At 34.2% G+C, this 16,743-nt stretch overlaps 2 protein-coding genes and 1 long non-coding RNA gene across 3 annotated transcripts in view; all 3 read right to left on the bottom strand.

Annotated features, from left to right (window-relative positions):
• Positions 1-9,334, bottom strand: part of LOC126693402 (uncharacterized) — a 41,422-nt gene extending 32,088 nt beyond the window's left edge. The window contains exons 1-4 of the mRNA XM_050389359.1: positions 8,653-9,334; positions 5,510-8,416; positions 4,455-5,291; positions 3,873-4,160 (exon numbers count right to left, since the gene is read on the bottom strand). Of these exons, the coding sequence (XP_050245316.1) occupies positions 3,873-4,160; positions 4,455-5,291; positions 5,510-8,416; positions 8,653-9,285 (4,665 nt within the window). The 5' untranslated portion in view covers positions 9,286-9,334. The remainder of the gene's footprint in view (positions 1-3,872; positions 4,161-4,454; positions 5,292-5,509; positions 8,417-8,652) is intronic.
• LOC126693406 (uncharacterized) lies at positions 1,599-3,863 on the bottom strand. The gene is made up of 3 exons (XR_007645348.1): positions 3,447-3,863; positions 3,007-3,094; positions 1,599-1,883 (listed from the first exon to the last, which is right to left on the bottom strand). It is a non-coding gene; the product is annotated as an uncharacterized LOC126693406 (long non-coding RNA).
• A 259-nt stretch (positions 9,335-9,593) lies between the features above and the next one.
• LOC126691391 (probable disease resistance protein At4g27220) lies at positions 9,594-13,811 on the bottom strand. The gene is made up of 3 exons (XM_050386438.1): positions 11,058-13,811; positions 10,573-10,761; positions 9,594-10,268 (listed from the first exon to the last, which is right to left on the bottom strand). The coding sequence occupies exons 1-3, from the start codon at positions 13,809-13,811 to the stop codon at positions 9,594-9,596; spliced, it is 3,618 nt and encodes a 1,205-aa protein (XP_050242395.1).
• Between the last annotated feature and the right edge of the window lie 2,932 nt (positions 13,812-16,743).

Here is a 16,743-nt window from a genome sequence, read left to right as displayed (position 1 = left end):
AATTGAAAGTTGCAGATCTCTTTGTTGTTAATATTGTCTCCATCTGCACTTCTAGTGTCACATATGTTTACCTAGGTCGTTTATTCTCGTTTCTTATGTTTAAACTATAGATCCAATAATCTGATTGTGTTAATTGTTTAATAGAACCAGGATGAAAATAGGATACTATTTGTAATGTAGGTTACAATAATCGATTTGTATACCAAAATCAGATTATATATTGGTGAAGGAGTTCCTTTTTTATGGTGTTTGGATTTTCTTTATTCATATTCAACATGTAAATATGTTGCTGTGGACAATTTCATTGGCAATGATAATTTGGTAGGTTGGTTGTATCGTTTGGTTTTAGTGGAAAGTCAATTTTGTATGCTGAAATGTGCTGGGGAAGTTTGGCTATAGTTGGGTTTCATCAAATTGATTTAATGCTTTCCTGTATAAAGAAATGTACAATAGCTTATGTTACAACTTACAACCACATTCTGTTGGTTTTTTTATGCTAGCTTAAATTAGTTAGAGAAGAAAAAAGGACTTGTATGCAAACCCTCAATAATATTATTTTCAGTGTCAAACAAAAAAAAACCCAAAGAGAGCCTAAAAGTCTGGGCATGGAAATATATGAAAGGCATGACCAGGACAAAGCCAGAACTTTGAGTTAAGGAGGACGGTTTTACTATTGGTTGTGTGCGGCGGTTTTAACCTTTGACTTTGCTACTACTTAATCATTAAGGTTTTTTTTTTTTTTTTTTTTTTTTTTTGGGTAAGAACAAAATTATTTTTGTTTAGAATTTTTTAAAGGGTATGGTTGTTTATTTTGGATAAAATTGGTTGATTAGACTTAATATTTTTTAGTTTTACTATTGATAATTTTTGTTATTGAGCAAATATTTTTTTGGCATGTATATTTTGTTTTAGATTTTAAATCTATAATTTTTTTTTATGGTCACTAAAATGTGGAAAATACTAGAGTCATAAACTTTTTATAAATCCCTGAGATAATAAATGGTTATTAATAGGTAAATAAATAACATAAGTAGTGGGTCCATATGTGAACTAATAAATAGTTATTAGTAGGTAAATCAATGATGTAAGTAGTGGGTCTATATGCGAGCTAATAAGAATTTGCTATCAAAACAATTTGCAAAAAGCCAAAGGTTTTGTAGCTAAATTGGCACATTCTCATGTACAAAGTGTTTGGGGGTCTAGGGAGGAAAGATTTCGAGTTGCAGGATTAGCAGCATGTTGTAATTATTTCTTAAAAAAAAAAAATTTTGTAAAAAAGTTTGTGAGTATAGCATTACTCTTAAAAGAATCAATGATATTGTTTAAGGGGAGTAAAATGTAATTTTATAAAATAAAATTGCTAAAATTAGTACACATATATAATAATAGTTTTAAAAAAAATTTAGAGTCCAACACTGTCCCTGGGCATAACAGAAAAAAGAAAAGAGAGAAATGTAAAATATTGATCCTATTAAATATAACTTGTTTTTAGTTCAAAGAAACTTAGTAACTATCACATTATCAAGAAGATAAACTAGTATGAATGTGAGTGCATTTACTTGAGCACACGTAGAGCTAATAAACACACAAGTTTTTCAAATCTGGAGTCTTATGGATAAAAGATTGAACAGAAACGAGAGTGTTATCACACAATGGTGCTCTCAGAATACACATACAGATAGCATAAGACAGATCTGGCTAGTTATATAACAAAAAGAAAACAATAAAAGGCACAAAAAGAAAACAATATGAGGCCCTGTTGGGAATGAGCATAGCTTTAGATGTGCTTCTCATAAGCTTTGTGAAACTGCTTCCTTCTTTATATATCCCAGTGTCATATGCTCTTACTAACTTGAGGTTGAACATCATGTAGTTGATATAACCTGTTATATTAATGTAATTGAGAAATTAGATTTATAATGAGTTAAATAAGACTATTTTCATCACTTTTATACTTCTATATATGATGAGGAAAAGGGAAGCTTAAACTATAATGATTTTGATTAGTATACTCTTTTAAAGATTTTAACTTAATTTCTAGAATGTGATGTTTTGTTCTTATAATATAAGTATAAAATTAGAGCAAAGATAACAATATTATGTTATACCAAGTATGATTTTTTATATTTTATAGAACTATCATCAAAAAACTCCCGAAGAGGGGATATAAAGGTCTTAGAGAAGCCAAAACATGAGAATGAAAGCTATAAGCTCACAAGAAGTTAGTGCACAAGTAATTGTCTAATAATTAACAATATACATGTCTTTATATTGAACAAGATGCATTGGACTCATTGTTCATTAAATACTTTTTTTGAATGCCAACTGAGTATGGTAAATAGATTGGTTTCAATTGTCCAATAACTTGATTATTAGACTCAAGTTGCATTGTGGTTGTCTTTTTTTTTTTTTTTTTTTTCCCCAAGTGTGCTGAGGATGGTTAAGAGATTTAGTTGGTTATAATAAGTATAAACATAAGGGCAACTGATTAATTTTTGATTGAGTGGATGGTCAGAAGCTTGCTTGCAGACAACTTATGTAGTGTTCTTTGTGACTCTTATTTGAGTCATAGTCAATGTGCACCACAACACCACCAATGCATTGAATTATGAAAACATTGGTTAGGAAATCACGGTATTAGTATATGATATTGTAGTAGATCAAAAGAAAGCCGCATACCTAGATTTTGAAAATAATTGCAATTGAATCATATAGAGAATCACTTTAGCATTAAGCCTACATAATACAACTAGTTATACTTCTAATTAGCATCTTTCTTTCTTAAATAAAAGAAAAAGTGATCTTTCTAAACAATGTGTGATTTCTAATTCTACCAAACTGTAGATGATTGTTGATCACGAAAATAGTTCTTAACAAGTGTGTTTCAAATGGTGTGTCTATATATATATATATATATATATAAGAGTTGTATCTGTTTTTAATTTTTATGCATTTTTGAATACTGACTAAATACTAAACTGATACAAGAAAATGTAATGTGCTCACCTACTGTATGTCTTGCCCAGCATCACATATCCTCCTCAATAATCTCAATTTGCTCTTCTTGCTGTGTCTTATGATTCACCTGCTTTTGCTATAAGAATAAAATATATATGCGATTCCCATAAAAAAAATATATATATATATATATATATATGTGTGTGTGATTTAAGTAATCATAATATTTGCTATTGGAAAATTGATTGTTACTACTATATTTGATCGTAAGTGAAAATGTTATTGTTCTTCAAGACATTTATTTTTTGTATATGTAAATTGTGTTTTGCCTTTCTTTCTTTATTTTTTCTTTTTAACAAAACTGGGGTCTAATTTTTCTACTAATTAATAAAAGCTTAAAGTTTTGCAAATTATATAGTGCGATGGTTTATACAAAAGAATTAAAATTCACCCATTAGTGAGATATTTGTGGTGAGAATGTGCCATACCTTTCCCTTGAAGATTTGCTCTATGGTGGCATTCAGCTCTCCCATCCAATGAGATGTTCCTTCTTTCCATAGAGAGGGTAATTCATCGTATACTCCCCCTAGCTTAGGTGTGTTTAGATTAGATGGAATAAACATGCTTAAACTAGGACATTCAATTACCCTTATTTTCTCTAGCGATGGCCAATCTAAAGCATTAGTTTCAGAGCAAAAACACTTTAGATTTGGTAAATTACGAAGCATGATTGATTTCACTTTGTCGAACAAAACGTACTTTTCTTCCTCTTCTTCTCCTGCTCTTGCAAGAATTTCTTTAATTTTCTCACAGTGACTAACTTCAATTTTCTCTAACATCACAAGCAATTTTGCTATGGATGGTGAGAACAAATATGTCAGACTGTTACATGTACTTACTGTTAACAATCTTAGGTTTCCGAAGCCCAAGATCCTTTCCGAACCCTTCTTCCATATGTGCATCAGTTTTGGTAAATCACCTAGATCCAATTCCCTTAACTGATCAAGTACTGGTGCCATGTGACTTTCCTCAACATTTAGTTCCTCAAGTTGAAATATAACTTCCAGTGAAGGGACATCAATCAATTCAATCAATTCTAGATTCTTTAGGCACTCAATTATATGAGATGGAAAAAGAGACCATATCTCTGAGGGATTGTCGCTATCACCAACTTTTGGATCATTCGGTTTACTCAAAGTACCCTACAAAAAATCAAGTACTGATAAACAAGTAAGATAATAGTTTCTTTTCAATTATTATTTGTATTTTTTTTTTTAGAGAAAAAGATGGTATAAAGTATAAACAGATCGGTGGATGACTAAATAGAGAGGCAATCAACGTTTTTTTTATTTTATTTTATTTTATTTATTTATTATTATCTAATTGTGTTGAATGCATTAAGATTATGGCCAACAATTGATTGATTGGATATCTATACGACAGTCGGTGACCATAGTCCATCGGGATAAGTGCATAAATCTAGAACTTGTACATACCTCTTCCTTCACAGAGTAGCTTCTTTGGGATTTATTGGTGGTGCCTTGGTCTGACACAACCATCAGATCATAATTTTTGCGACGTGGTAAACACTCAAGGTATCGCCAATGAAAACCAGGGGACCCAAGTTCATGCTCATTGGGTCTTGAATCCATTTCCCTATTGATTTTCTTCGACTTTCTTGGGCTCTGAATTCCTGAACCAATTGTTTTCAATTTGGGACAATCTCTCAAATAAATCTCCTTAATGGATGACCATTCAAAAGAATAAGCTTTGATACAAAAACTCATCATATTTGGCAGATATCGTAGTTTCAAGGAACTAACTCTAGGGAACAGGATGATATCCGTTGCCTCTTCTTCTCCATCTCTTTGAACAATGTTTTCGATTGCGTCACATTCTTCTATCTCAATGCTTTGAAGTTCCACAAGCAGTTTTGCAATAGAAGTTGGGAATAAATATCTTAGACGATGACATTCACTTACTTTAATGGATGTTAGTTTTTGAAAGCCTTGAATTCCTCGTGGAACATTCTTCCACACATGCCCCAACTTAGATGAAGACTTTACCTCTAAAGTTTTCAATTGAGCAAGTACTGCAATTCTTTGGTGATTTTCGTCGACCTTCAGTCCTTCAAGATCAAAAACCACTTGTAGTGAATCAGCTTTCGTCAAATCAAGATTTTCCAATTTCGGTGGCCACAAGATGGTGTTGGATGAGAAGAGTTTATGAGAGATAATGGGTGTTGATTCTGGAAAGGGGACAGTATGTTGTTGAATGTCTGTCATCTTGTGCTTTTCAAGATTGGTCACTTCATCAGTGCCGATCCTTCCAACCTGATGAATCCATCAAATTATTATTAGCATCAGCGTTCAACTTTTTCAGTTTTATTAGCATCAAATCCAGACCAAAACGAAATGTTAAAAAATTGATCACAAATCACTTTGATAAACATAAAACAACGAGCCTTTGAATGGTTTAAGTTAACTATACAACAATATATTAAATAGTAGTAATATTTTAGAGAGAGAGAGAGAGAGAGAATCATACATACCTCTCGATTCAAGGATGGTTGGACAGGCTCAACGGGACCCACGCCTGTACAAAAGCCAATGAGTCTTGGTAGAGAGTCCAGTCGTACAGACGTTAATTGCGGAAACATGATCTCATCTTCTCCTTCCTTATGAAAACATTCTTCCATGTCATCACAATCATCTATTTCTAAGTTTTGGAGTTGAAACAAACCTCTCGCTATGGACAATGAAAACACATTTTTCAAACTTCTGCAATAGACAAGCGTAATTGATCTTAGTTCGCCAAAACAAGCAAGCTGTGAGTGGATATTACTAAAGGATCCCTTTGGGAATTGGCTATGATATATCTCTTTTAAATTAGGCAAATCCACCAGTTCCAATGACTCCAGGGTAGGGAAGGCAGCACAAGGATTCTGATCTAATGTGGCATCCATTACATATTCTACATCATCACTTCGACCAACTTCTAGAACCTTCAAGCATTGAAAACCCTCTTTGTCTAACTCATACACAATGTTTTTTAAATCTTTTATTTCTTTCAACTTTAAAATTTCAGATTTCTTGAAAAGTTGAAGAAGCATTGGACTCTTCGCAATATCACTTACGTCACAACTTGCAATTCCCAAACTATTTTTAATTAAATAATCATAATATTCAGTGAAATTATGCTCATCAATTTTCACATTATTACCTGCAAATATCTGAAATTTTATCGTTTCATTTTTGAAGGGCGGGTCTTTTGGCAAGACCTTAATATTTGGTATTTGAATTTTTAAGGCCACCAAATGGGACAAAGACATGAGTTCAGTAAGGCTTGCGTTTGCTCTCTTTTTCTCTTCTTCCTCTTCCTCGTCCTCTTCTTCCTCTTCCATAGGCTTCCACTTCACATCTACTCCGAACATGTACAACTCTTCTAGGCTAGATAAACTCGATAGGAGATCAGGTGGAATTCGCTCAAGATCACTGCATTTTGTCAATTCTAACAACTTTAGATAACTAAGATTTCTCATTTCTTCTGGCAGCTCCTTGATTTGAGATCCAATAAAGCTAAGAATTTCTAGTTCTGTAAGTGCTCCAATTGCTGACACATCTGTTAGCTCACAATCAACAAATTGCAGGGTCCGGAGGTTTTGAAGGACATTGATTGATTGTGGTAGTGATGGAAAGGACATATTTATTAGAGACAAAACCTTTAAACCATTCATCCCTTTAAATAGATTGGGTGGGAGCGTCTCCAAAGTGTCTTTGTCACATGATAGCTGCAAAAGCTCAAGTTTAGGACACTCCAAGCCATCGGGATGCCTTTTCAATTCTTTGGATACAAGTGAAATTGCAGTAGAACACTCGCATGAATCTTTTTCTGGCCATTCTTCCATTGTTTCATTACATCGAACCAGAAAACCTTTATTTTCTGCAATTGATATTGCAACATCCCGTACAACATCATGCATTTTGACATGTTCTTTTCCTTCTGCACTATCCAACAGTAGAAATGATCTTTTGAGATTCTTAACCATTGCATGGACTCTATTTCTTGCTTCTGCCACAGTATCTATCTTTGCAAACAACCTTTGTCCCACCCCATACCTGACTAAATCCTCAATGAGAATATCATAATCTTCCGGAAATAAACAGCATAGCAAAAAGCATGACTTGGCTTCATCACTTCCTAAATAATTGTAACTGAGCTTTATACTGGAATACACCTTTAAATCAAGACCGGGAATATTTTTTGGGCTAGCCTTTTTTAGCCGTTGAAGTGCAGCAGTCCACTCAACCTCGCTTTTGTTTTCTAGAGCTCTTCCAACAGTTACAATAGCTACTGGTAGACCTCCACATTCCTTTGCAACCTCTTTTGCTATTGGGTGTAGATTGGGAGTATCGATACAATTACCTGCCATCTCCCTGAAAAGATTCCATGCTTCTTCTTCAGATAAAACTCTGATTGGAAAAATCTTCTGAGTTTTCATCCGAGTGCAGGCGTCTTCACTTCGTGATGTCAACAAGAGTTTGCATCTATTGTGTTCACCTCCATAAGGAATTCCAACAGCCTCTAAATCAACTGCATCCCAAACATCATCTAATATTACAAGAACACTCTTACTATCCATTAGTCTTTTTCTTAATCGTTCTGCTCTTGCAAGTGGATACTCTTCATCAAATTCCAGTCCTAGCATCTCAGCAATTTGACCTTGAATCATTTCCAAGCCTGGTGTCTGGGACACCACTGCCATGACAACTTCATCAAATAACTTATCATCTTTTGCTCTTTTCGCTATCTCTTTTGCCATTGTTGTTTTCCCTATCCCCCCCATACCGCATATGGCAATCATATTGACCTTGTCAGCTCGTAGTGCCTCTAAAACTTCTCTCCTCATTTTTGTTCTTGACTCAAGATGCATAATACCTTCTATGGGTAAAGATCTCATTACCAGCGGAGGAGGAGAATAGTACATTCTAGTAACAAATGGGGCTACACTTAGAAGCCCATCAATTTCCAGAGTCTTCTTCTTAGCTTTCCTACTCAAGGAATAACGTGTCTTCGGATTGGGACACCATTCATCCAAGCACGTCTTATTTGCTTTGACATCATCAAGGAATCTTTCAAGATCTTCACTGATGTTGTGTACTTTTTCAACCCATCTTATAACCACAGGTGCAATTATCTGTCCATTCCGTTCTGCTTCATCAATTTGTAATTCCACCCCAAATCTCTTGTCATGCAGCATCTCAAATCGATCTTTGAGATTCTTGATGTTGCTATTTAGGTGACTCTGATAGCCAATCTGTTGTCTGATTCGCTCTAACAAGTTTTTAATTTTTTCTGTAATCGGTTTGCAAATTTCCATGTTCATCAAGTCTTCATCACCTTCTACAGATGACATATTTTTGCCTTGAAGTCGTGTCTCTTGATCGACTTGTTTTTCCTGGATGAATAAAAAGAAAATATATGTCATTTGAGTTATCATATTTGGAAGTGGAAAAATGACAGTTGCCACGTTGAGTGAAACAAATTACTGTTTCTCAAGACATTTTCTTGGTATACGCAAATTGATTTTTTTCCTTTCTCATGACTTTTTAAATAAAATTGGGTTCTAATTTTTGCTAATTAATAAAACTGAAATATTTGTAAATTCTTTGATGCGGTGAGAATGAGCCATACCTCTCCTTTAAACATGTCTTGTATGGTGGCATTGAGGTCTCTCCTCCACGGAAACATTGTTTGTTGATCCGATTCATTTTGACCGTAAACTCCCTCTAGCTTAGGTGTATTTATTAGATCAGATGGAACAAATGTGCATAAAGCACGACATCTAATTACCGTTATTTTCTTCAACGATGGCCACTTAAAAGCATTGACTTCATTACAAAAACACTTCAAATTTGGTAAGTCCTCGAGCCAGATTGATTTCACTTTGTAGAATGAAATTTTCTTTTCTTTCTCTTCTTCGCTTGCTATTTCAAGGATTTCTTCAATTTTTTCACAGTTATTAACTTTTATATCCTCTAACATCACAAGCAGTTTTGCTATGGATGGTGATAACAAATATGTCAAACTGTTACATGCCTGTACTGCTAAGAATCTCAGGTTTTCAAAACCCGTGATCCTTTCTGGACCCTTCACCCATATGTGCTCTAGTTTTGGTAAATCAGACAGATCCAGTTCCCTCAACTGATCAAGTACTGATGCCACATGAGATTCCTCAGCATTTAGTTCCTCAAGTTGAAATATAACTTTCACTGAATCACACTTCCACAATTTAATTGATTCCAGATCCCTTAAGGACTCAATCATATGGGATGGAAAAAGAGGCCATATCTCAGTGGGGTTGTCTATACCACTAGCTCTTGGAATCTTCAACTTAAACAAAGTACCCTACAAAAAATTAAGTACTATTTAAGAAGAATAATCAAAATAATCATTTCTATTAGATCCATCAAATTATTTGGATTAATGGGCTTGACAGAAAAACATAACATGTCTATCTACAGAAGAAGAAGATGGTATAAACAAAGTGGATGAACAAATAGAAAAGCAATAAATTTTGTTTTTATCTTATCACTGTTGAATGAAGGTTATCACTTACAATATTTTTTAGGATATCAATATGATTGTCGATGACCATTGTGATAAGTGCATAAAAAATGGCGAAAGAAGTTAATAATTTTCGGTGTATTTAGATCAGATGGAACAAATGTGCTTAAAGCAGGACATCTAATTACCGTTCTTTCCTTCAACGATGGCTGCTCAAAAGCATTGACTTTATTGCAAAAATACTTCAGCTTTGGTAAGTCCTTGAACAAGATTGATTTCACTTTGTTGAATGAAATTTTCTTTTCTTCCTCTTCTTCTCTTGCTCTTTCAAGGATTTCTTCAATTTTTTCACAGTTAATAACTTTTATATCCTCTAACATCACAAGCAGTTTTGCTATGGATGGTGATAACAAATATGTCAAACTGTTACATGTCCATACTGCTAAGAATCTCAAGTTTCCAAAACCCGTTATCCTTTCTGGACCCTTCATCCATATGTGCTTTAGTTTTGGTAAATCAGACAGATCCAGTTCCCTCAACTGATCAAGTACTGATGCCACATGAGATTCCTCAGCATTTAGTTCCTCAAGTTGAAATATAACTTCCAGTGAATCACACCTCCACAATTTAATCGATTCCAGATTCCTTAAGGACTCAATCATATGGGATGGAAAAAGAGACAATATCTCAGTGCGGTTGTCTATACCACTAGCTCTTGGATTCTTCAACTTAATCAAATTACCCTACAAAAAATTAAGTACTATTAAAGAAGAATAATCAAAATAATCATTTCTATTAGATCCATCAAATTATTTGGATTAATGGGCTTGACAGAAAAACATAACATGTCTATCTACAGAAGAAGAAGATTGTATAAACAAAGTGGATGAACAAATAGAAAAGCAATAAATTTTGTTTTTATCTTATCACTGTTGAATGAAGGTTATGACTTACAATATTTTTTAGGATATCAATATGATTGTCGATGACCATTGTGATAAGTGCATAAAAAATGGCGAAAGAAGTTGTTAATTTTTGGATGCGTACCTCTTTGTTTACTGAAGAGCTTCGTTTGGAATTCTTGGTGGTGCCTCGATCTGACCACAAGATGGTCTTGGATGAAAAGAATTTATGACAGATGGATGTTGACTCAGGAAAGGAGCCAGTATGTTGTTGAATGTCTGTCATCTTGTGCTTTTCAAGACTAGTCACTTCATCATCGCTGATGCCTCTAACCTGATGAATCGACATTCAACTTTTCAAGTTTTAATGTAAGAAGCATCATGTCCGGACCAAGAGAAGGTATATCATGTGGCAGGTAAATGCAATGAGCCTCTCACAGCACATGGGTGGCCCACATGCTGTAGTAGGCTCACTGCATACACCTGCTACACATTTTTTTTTCCCAGCCGAGTGCATGAAATGTTAAAAACTAGATAGATTAATTTAAAAAACATAAGAAACAAGCTTTTGAGTGGTATAACTATCAAATGATTAGTAAAATAATGTTTTACAGGGAGAATGAATCATACCTCCGGATTCAAGGATGGTTGGACAGGCCCATTCCGATAAACAGTTGTACAAAAACCAATGAGTTTTGGTAGAATGAATAGCTTTATGGATGTTAATTCTGGAAACCTGATCACTTCAAGTGCCTTCTCATCTTCTCCTTCTTTAGGGAAAATTTCTTCCATGTCAGCACACGAATCTATAGCTAGCTGTTGGAGTTGAACCAAACCTCTCGCTATGGACAATGAAAAGACATTTTTCAAACGGCTGCATCTCGATAGCAAAAGGGATCTGAGGTTGCCAAAACAAGCAAGCCGTGAATTGCTAAAGGATCTCTCTGGGAACTGGCTATGAAATATCTCTTTTAAATTGCACAGATCAGAAAATTCCAGTGACTCCAGGATAGGGAAGGCAGCGTGTGAAGTCTGATGTGATGTGGCATTGATTACATATTCTACATCTTCACATGCAATAACTCTCAAAATCTTCAAACATTGAAAACCCTCTTGGTCTAACCCATACAAAATGTTTTTCAAATCTTTTATTTGTTTCAAATATAAGATTTTAGATTTCTTTAACAGTTGAAGAAGCACCGGACTCTCCACAATATCACTTGCTTTACTTCTTTCGAGTGCCAAACTATTTTCAAATAAATAACTACCTGATCCGCTCAATTCCTGATAAATTCCCTCCTCACCTGCGAATATCTGAAATTTTAGCTCTGGGTTTTTGAAGAGCAAGTCTTTTGGCAAGACCTCGATATTTGGTATATGAATTTTCAAAGCTGAGAAACGCTTGGACAAAGACTTCAGTTCAGCAAGGCTTGCAATTGCTCCCTCTTTATTGACTCCAAACATGTACAACTCTTCTAGGTAATTTAATCTCGATAGTAGACCAGCTGGAATTTTTTTAAGAGCAGAGCAATTTGACAGATCGAACAACTTTAAATGACTTAGATTTCCAATTTCTCTTGGCAATTCCTTGATGTTAGAACCAAGAAAGCTCAATATTTCTAGTTTCCCAAGTGCTCCTATTTCTGATACATCTTCTATCTTACAATAATCCAGAAGCAATGTCCGAAGGTTTTGAAGGACAAGGATTGACTCTGGTAGTGATGGAAAGGACATACCCTCCACAGACAAAACCTTTAGTTTGTTCATCTCTTTAAACATATTAGATGGGAACGTCTGTGTCTTTGTACAGTTTTTACCACATGCTAGCTGCAAAAGCTCAAGTTTTGGACACTCCAAGCCATCAGGATGCTTTTTCAATTCTTGAGATACTAGTGAAATTGCAGAATGCTCATATGTATCTTGCTCTGGCCACTCTTCAATTTTATCAGTACATCTTACCAGAAAACCTTTTTCATTTTTAGCAATTGATATTGCAACATCCCGTATAACAACATGCATCTTGACACATTCTTCTTTCTTGCTATCCAACAGTAGACTGGATCTTTGAAGATTCTTAATTATTGCATGGACTCTATCTCTGGCTACTGCCACATTATCAATCATTTCAAACAATCCTTTTCCCGCTCCGTATCTAACTAAATATTCAATGGGAATATCACAGTCTTCTGGAAACAAACAGCATAGCAAAAAACATGACTTGACCGCTTCATCTTGTAAATTACTGTAACTGAATTCTATGCTGGAATAGACTGTTGGATCTAGACCGTGAATACATTCTGGGGTAGAGTTTTGAAGTTGTCCAAGTGCAACACGCCACTCAACCGTGCTTTTTTTTTGTAGAGCTGCTCCAACTGTTACAATAGCTTGGGGTAGACGTCCGCATTCCTTTACAACCTCTTTTGCTATGGAATTTATATCGGGAGTATCAACACAATCACCTGCAACTTCTCTGAAAAGATTCCATGCTTCTTCTTCAGATAAATCGTCAATTTTAAAAATTTTTAGAACTTTCTTCTTATTTATCAAGACTTCTTCGCTTCTTGATGTCAACAAGATTTTGCAGCAATTCACTTCACCTCCATTAGGAATTCCTATATCCCCTAGATTAAGTTCTTGCCAAACATCATCCAGGATTACAAGGACTCTACCGCTATTCCTTCGCCTTGAAGATAACTTATTTGCTCTTCCAACTTTATTATCAAAATTCAGACATAGCGTTCCCGCAATTTTAGCTTGAATCTCTGTCCAGTTTGGAGTTCGGGACACCACAGCCGTCACAACTTCAATAAAAAACTCACCATCTCTTGCTTTTTTCTCTACCTCCTGTGCCATTGTTGTTTTTCCTATCCCCCCCATACCGCATATCAAAACCATGTTGACCTTGACATCTGCTAGTGCCTCTAAAACTTTGTCCGCCATTTTTGTTCTTGACTCAAAATGCTTAATACCTTCACTGGATGAAGATCCAATTCCAGTTAGAGAACGAGAATAGGACATTTGAGTAAAATATGAGGCTGCTTCACTTAGAAGCTTATCAATTTGCAGAGTCTTCTTCTTAGCTTTCCTACTCAAGTAATAATCTGGACCCCACCCTTCAATTTCCAGACACTTCTTCGGAGCTTTGTCTTCTTTAAGAAGGATGTTTTCTGCGTCTCGTAACCAATTATCAACATCAGGTGCCATTACCTTGCCATTCCTTTTATCTTCTTCTTTTTGTAATAGTAACGTATCTCTCTTGGCACGCAGATTCTCAATTCGATCTCTGCGATTCTCGATGTTGGTATCGCAGTGAAACAGATAGCCACAATGTTCTTTGATTGTCTCCACAACTCCCAGGGTCGTTATAATTGATGAAGGATCCATTTCTTTGCTTTCTTCTTCTGGATCCTCTGCCAGAAAAGACGAAATTTTAAGTTTTAACTTTCAATTTTAAAAAACCAAGTCAGTAGCGATGATCGCACTGAAGTGGACCTAGTGGTTAAATATTGTTAGCACAGCGATTATCACGTAACTTTTTAAAATGGATTTATTTAATTCAATAAACTTGTGATAAGTTTTTTTTTTTTGAGAATCGTGATAAGTTTGGTGCCGTGTGCATTTAGAATTTTTATTCATAATTTTGTGTTTTACCCTATTACACGTTAACAAATTTATTTGTATTTTATATTTTTAGTACGTATGATCATTTGCCTACAATATGTTTGAATTATTTTATGAATAGTATTATTTCAATGGATCATTACAATGAATACATAAATTTTGGCTAATATTTTTTTAATTATCTAATTTATTTCTCATGATATTTGGGAATGGGAAACACGATTTTTGATTGATAGGTATGATATTTTTCTTTGTATTTGTATTTGTATTTGGGATTACATCTTAACTTGATTTTTTTTATGTTTACATATCACTTAACAAAATGTCAAGTTTCTTTTCCTAAAAAACTCTAGTTCAACAACAAAGGAGCCAAAAAAAAAAAAACCATGTCATGAAAAACACGTGAGAAACCCACAAGCAAAATGAAATATCTGGGACTAGAATCCTGAACAAAATCAAGAGAGACAATACCATTATATATAACTAGTCACAAATCCATGCAAATACGTGAAAAACTGGAAATAGATAATCATTTTGTAATTGTAATTATAATATAATGTGTAATTTGTACTCTAAAACTTGTTGAAGATAATTTTGTTCTTCCTAAAAATTAAACAATTTTGAAATTATTTTTCATCTTTCTATCTCTACCAATATATCATTCTATTATTTTGGATGTGTTTGATTGACATTTTTCATGTATAAGTTGGTCTGTATTCTTCAAAATTGTGTTATAGTATGCTATGTTTTTTATTTTATTTTATTCCTTTTTTTACAACTAAACTTTTTAAGTTTCAAATAAATTATTCAAACTCTTCATTCTCTTAAAGAAGATTATTATGATAACCAAAACTCATAACAAACTTATACTGAATATGTATACTTTATTCTCTAAATTCTATTGTTTGTTATTCCTAAAAATTAAATATTTTCAAAATATAATTTTCATCACTCTATTTTTACAAATATATAATTTTTTAATTTTTAATTTTTTTTATTGATATTACTATTCCTTTTTGAAATGGTATATATTCTTCTAACTATTGTTATTATGCATGATATTTTCCCAATTTCTTTTAGTATAACTAAAATTTTAAGTTTTAAAATTATTATTCAAATTCTCATTCTCTTAAGGAGATTATTATAATAAGTTATGTTGGAATGGCTTGAATTGTCAAACTTAATGGCTTGATGTTAGCCAACAAGCCATGAAAAGGCTTGCATGCCCATGGCAGAAAGTTTGGATGATATTCAACCAAATATCATGCGTGAAGAAATACAACAAGCTTGCATTAAGTGTCGTCTTGTAGGAATTGTCAAAAAGGCAAGGAACAACACTTGACATGCAAACCAAATTCATGCTTTCTTCTTGTAGCCGAAATGGATGACTCCATTGGCAATAAATGCTGGCCATCTTCTTTTTGGCATGATAAGTTTCATGTGCTGAAACTATTAATATTTTGGCTGAACCTTAAGCTATAAATAGAGGTGGAGCAAGAGAGAGTTCTTACGAGAGATAGCAAAGAGATTCTTTTATGTGTGTGCTCCAGAGATAGGAAGCTAGAGTGTCCTACAACTTTTGTCTAAATACAATAAGGTATTCTCTATTTATTTGTAAGAGAACCAAGGGTGTATTTGGGGTTTGGGTTTGTGTGAGAGTGTCTTCAAGCTATTGTTGTAATCTCCAAAATTATAGTGAAACTTTATTCTGTCGCCTCTCATGGACGTAAGCATATTGCTGAACCACGTAAATCCATTGTGTCATATTTTCTTCTCTCTCTTCTTTAACCTTATGTAGATAGAGTATTTCACAATTTTTCACAACAACTGGTATTAGAGCTCCAAGTTGATTTATTCAATGGAGATCAACACTCCTATTGCCAAGGTAGACGTAGTTAAGTTTGATGAAATTGATAACTTTAGGTTATGGCAAAAAAGGGTGAAAGATCTGTTAGTACAACAAGGTTTGGTGAAGACTTTGTACTAGAAAGCAAAGAAACCAAAGACTTATGGATGATGAATGGGAAGAACTCGATATGAAGGCTGTTATTACAATTCGACTATGTTTGGTAGACAAGCTTATGTATGATGTCACAGATGACATGTCTACTGCAGCAATATGGTTGAAGTGGGAGAGCCAGTACATGTCCAAGTCCCTCACAAATAAACTAAATCTTACGCGAAAACTATACAAGCTTAAAATGGCAGAAGGTCCATATTTGACCGTTCAATAAAATTATTAATGACTTGTTGCAGATTGATATAAAATTTGATGATGAAAACAAGGTGATAATGCTTCTGTCCTCCCTCTGGGCTTCCTACGAAAACTTGGTTACAACCCTGCTATAAGGAAAAGAGACTGGAATTTGAAGAGATCTCAGGAGCCTTGTTGGATTACTACCAACGAAAGCAAAATTCGAGTGGAAGTTCTGGTGAAGGGCTTATGGTAAAGGGTAATCAAGATAATGGAAGGAAGAAAGATAGATCATAGTTCTGCTAGGGGACATACCAGATCCAAATCCAAAAGCAAGATAGTGAAGTGCTATATATGCCAAAAGAAGGGGCATATTAAGCAAGACTTTCCAAAGTGGAAAAGAGGTAAGGACAAAGACAAAGAAGGGTCCTCAAGATTTGCAAACATTGTAGCAGCAAATTCAGATTCAGATGGAGATATGCTTTCTGTTTCATCCAGTGC

This window comes from Quercus robur, chromosome 7, assembly GCF_932294415.1.
Source record: "Quercus robur chromosome 7, dhQueRobu3.1, whole genome shotgun sequence".
Classification (NCBI taxonomy): Eukaryota; Viridiplantae; Streptophyta; class Magnoliopsida; order Fagales; family Fagaceae; genus Quercus; species Quercus robur.
Note: the sequence above shows the minus strand (reverse complement) of the source record. Positions and strands in the feature narration are given on the sequence as shown.

Excerpts from the sequence above, each read along its gene's own strand:
- LOC126691391 (XM_050386438.1), bottom strand. The coding sequence starts at position 13,811 with ATGGATCCTTCATCAATTATAACGACCCTGGGAGTTGTGGAGACAATC. Across the intron at positions 10,762-11,057 it reads AACCATCCTTGAATCCGGAG|GTTAGAGGCATCAGCGATGA; the intron begins GTATGATTCATT and ends TCGATTCATCAG. Across the intron at positions 10,269-10,572 it reads GCTCTTCAGTAAACAAAGAG|GGTAATTTGATTAAGTTGAA; the intron begins GTACGCATCCAA and ends AATTTTTTGTAG.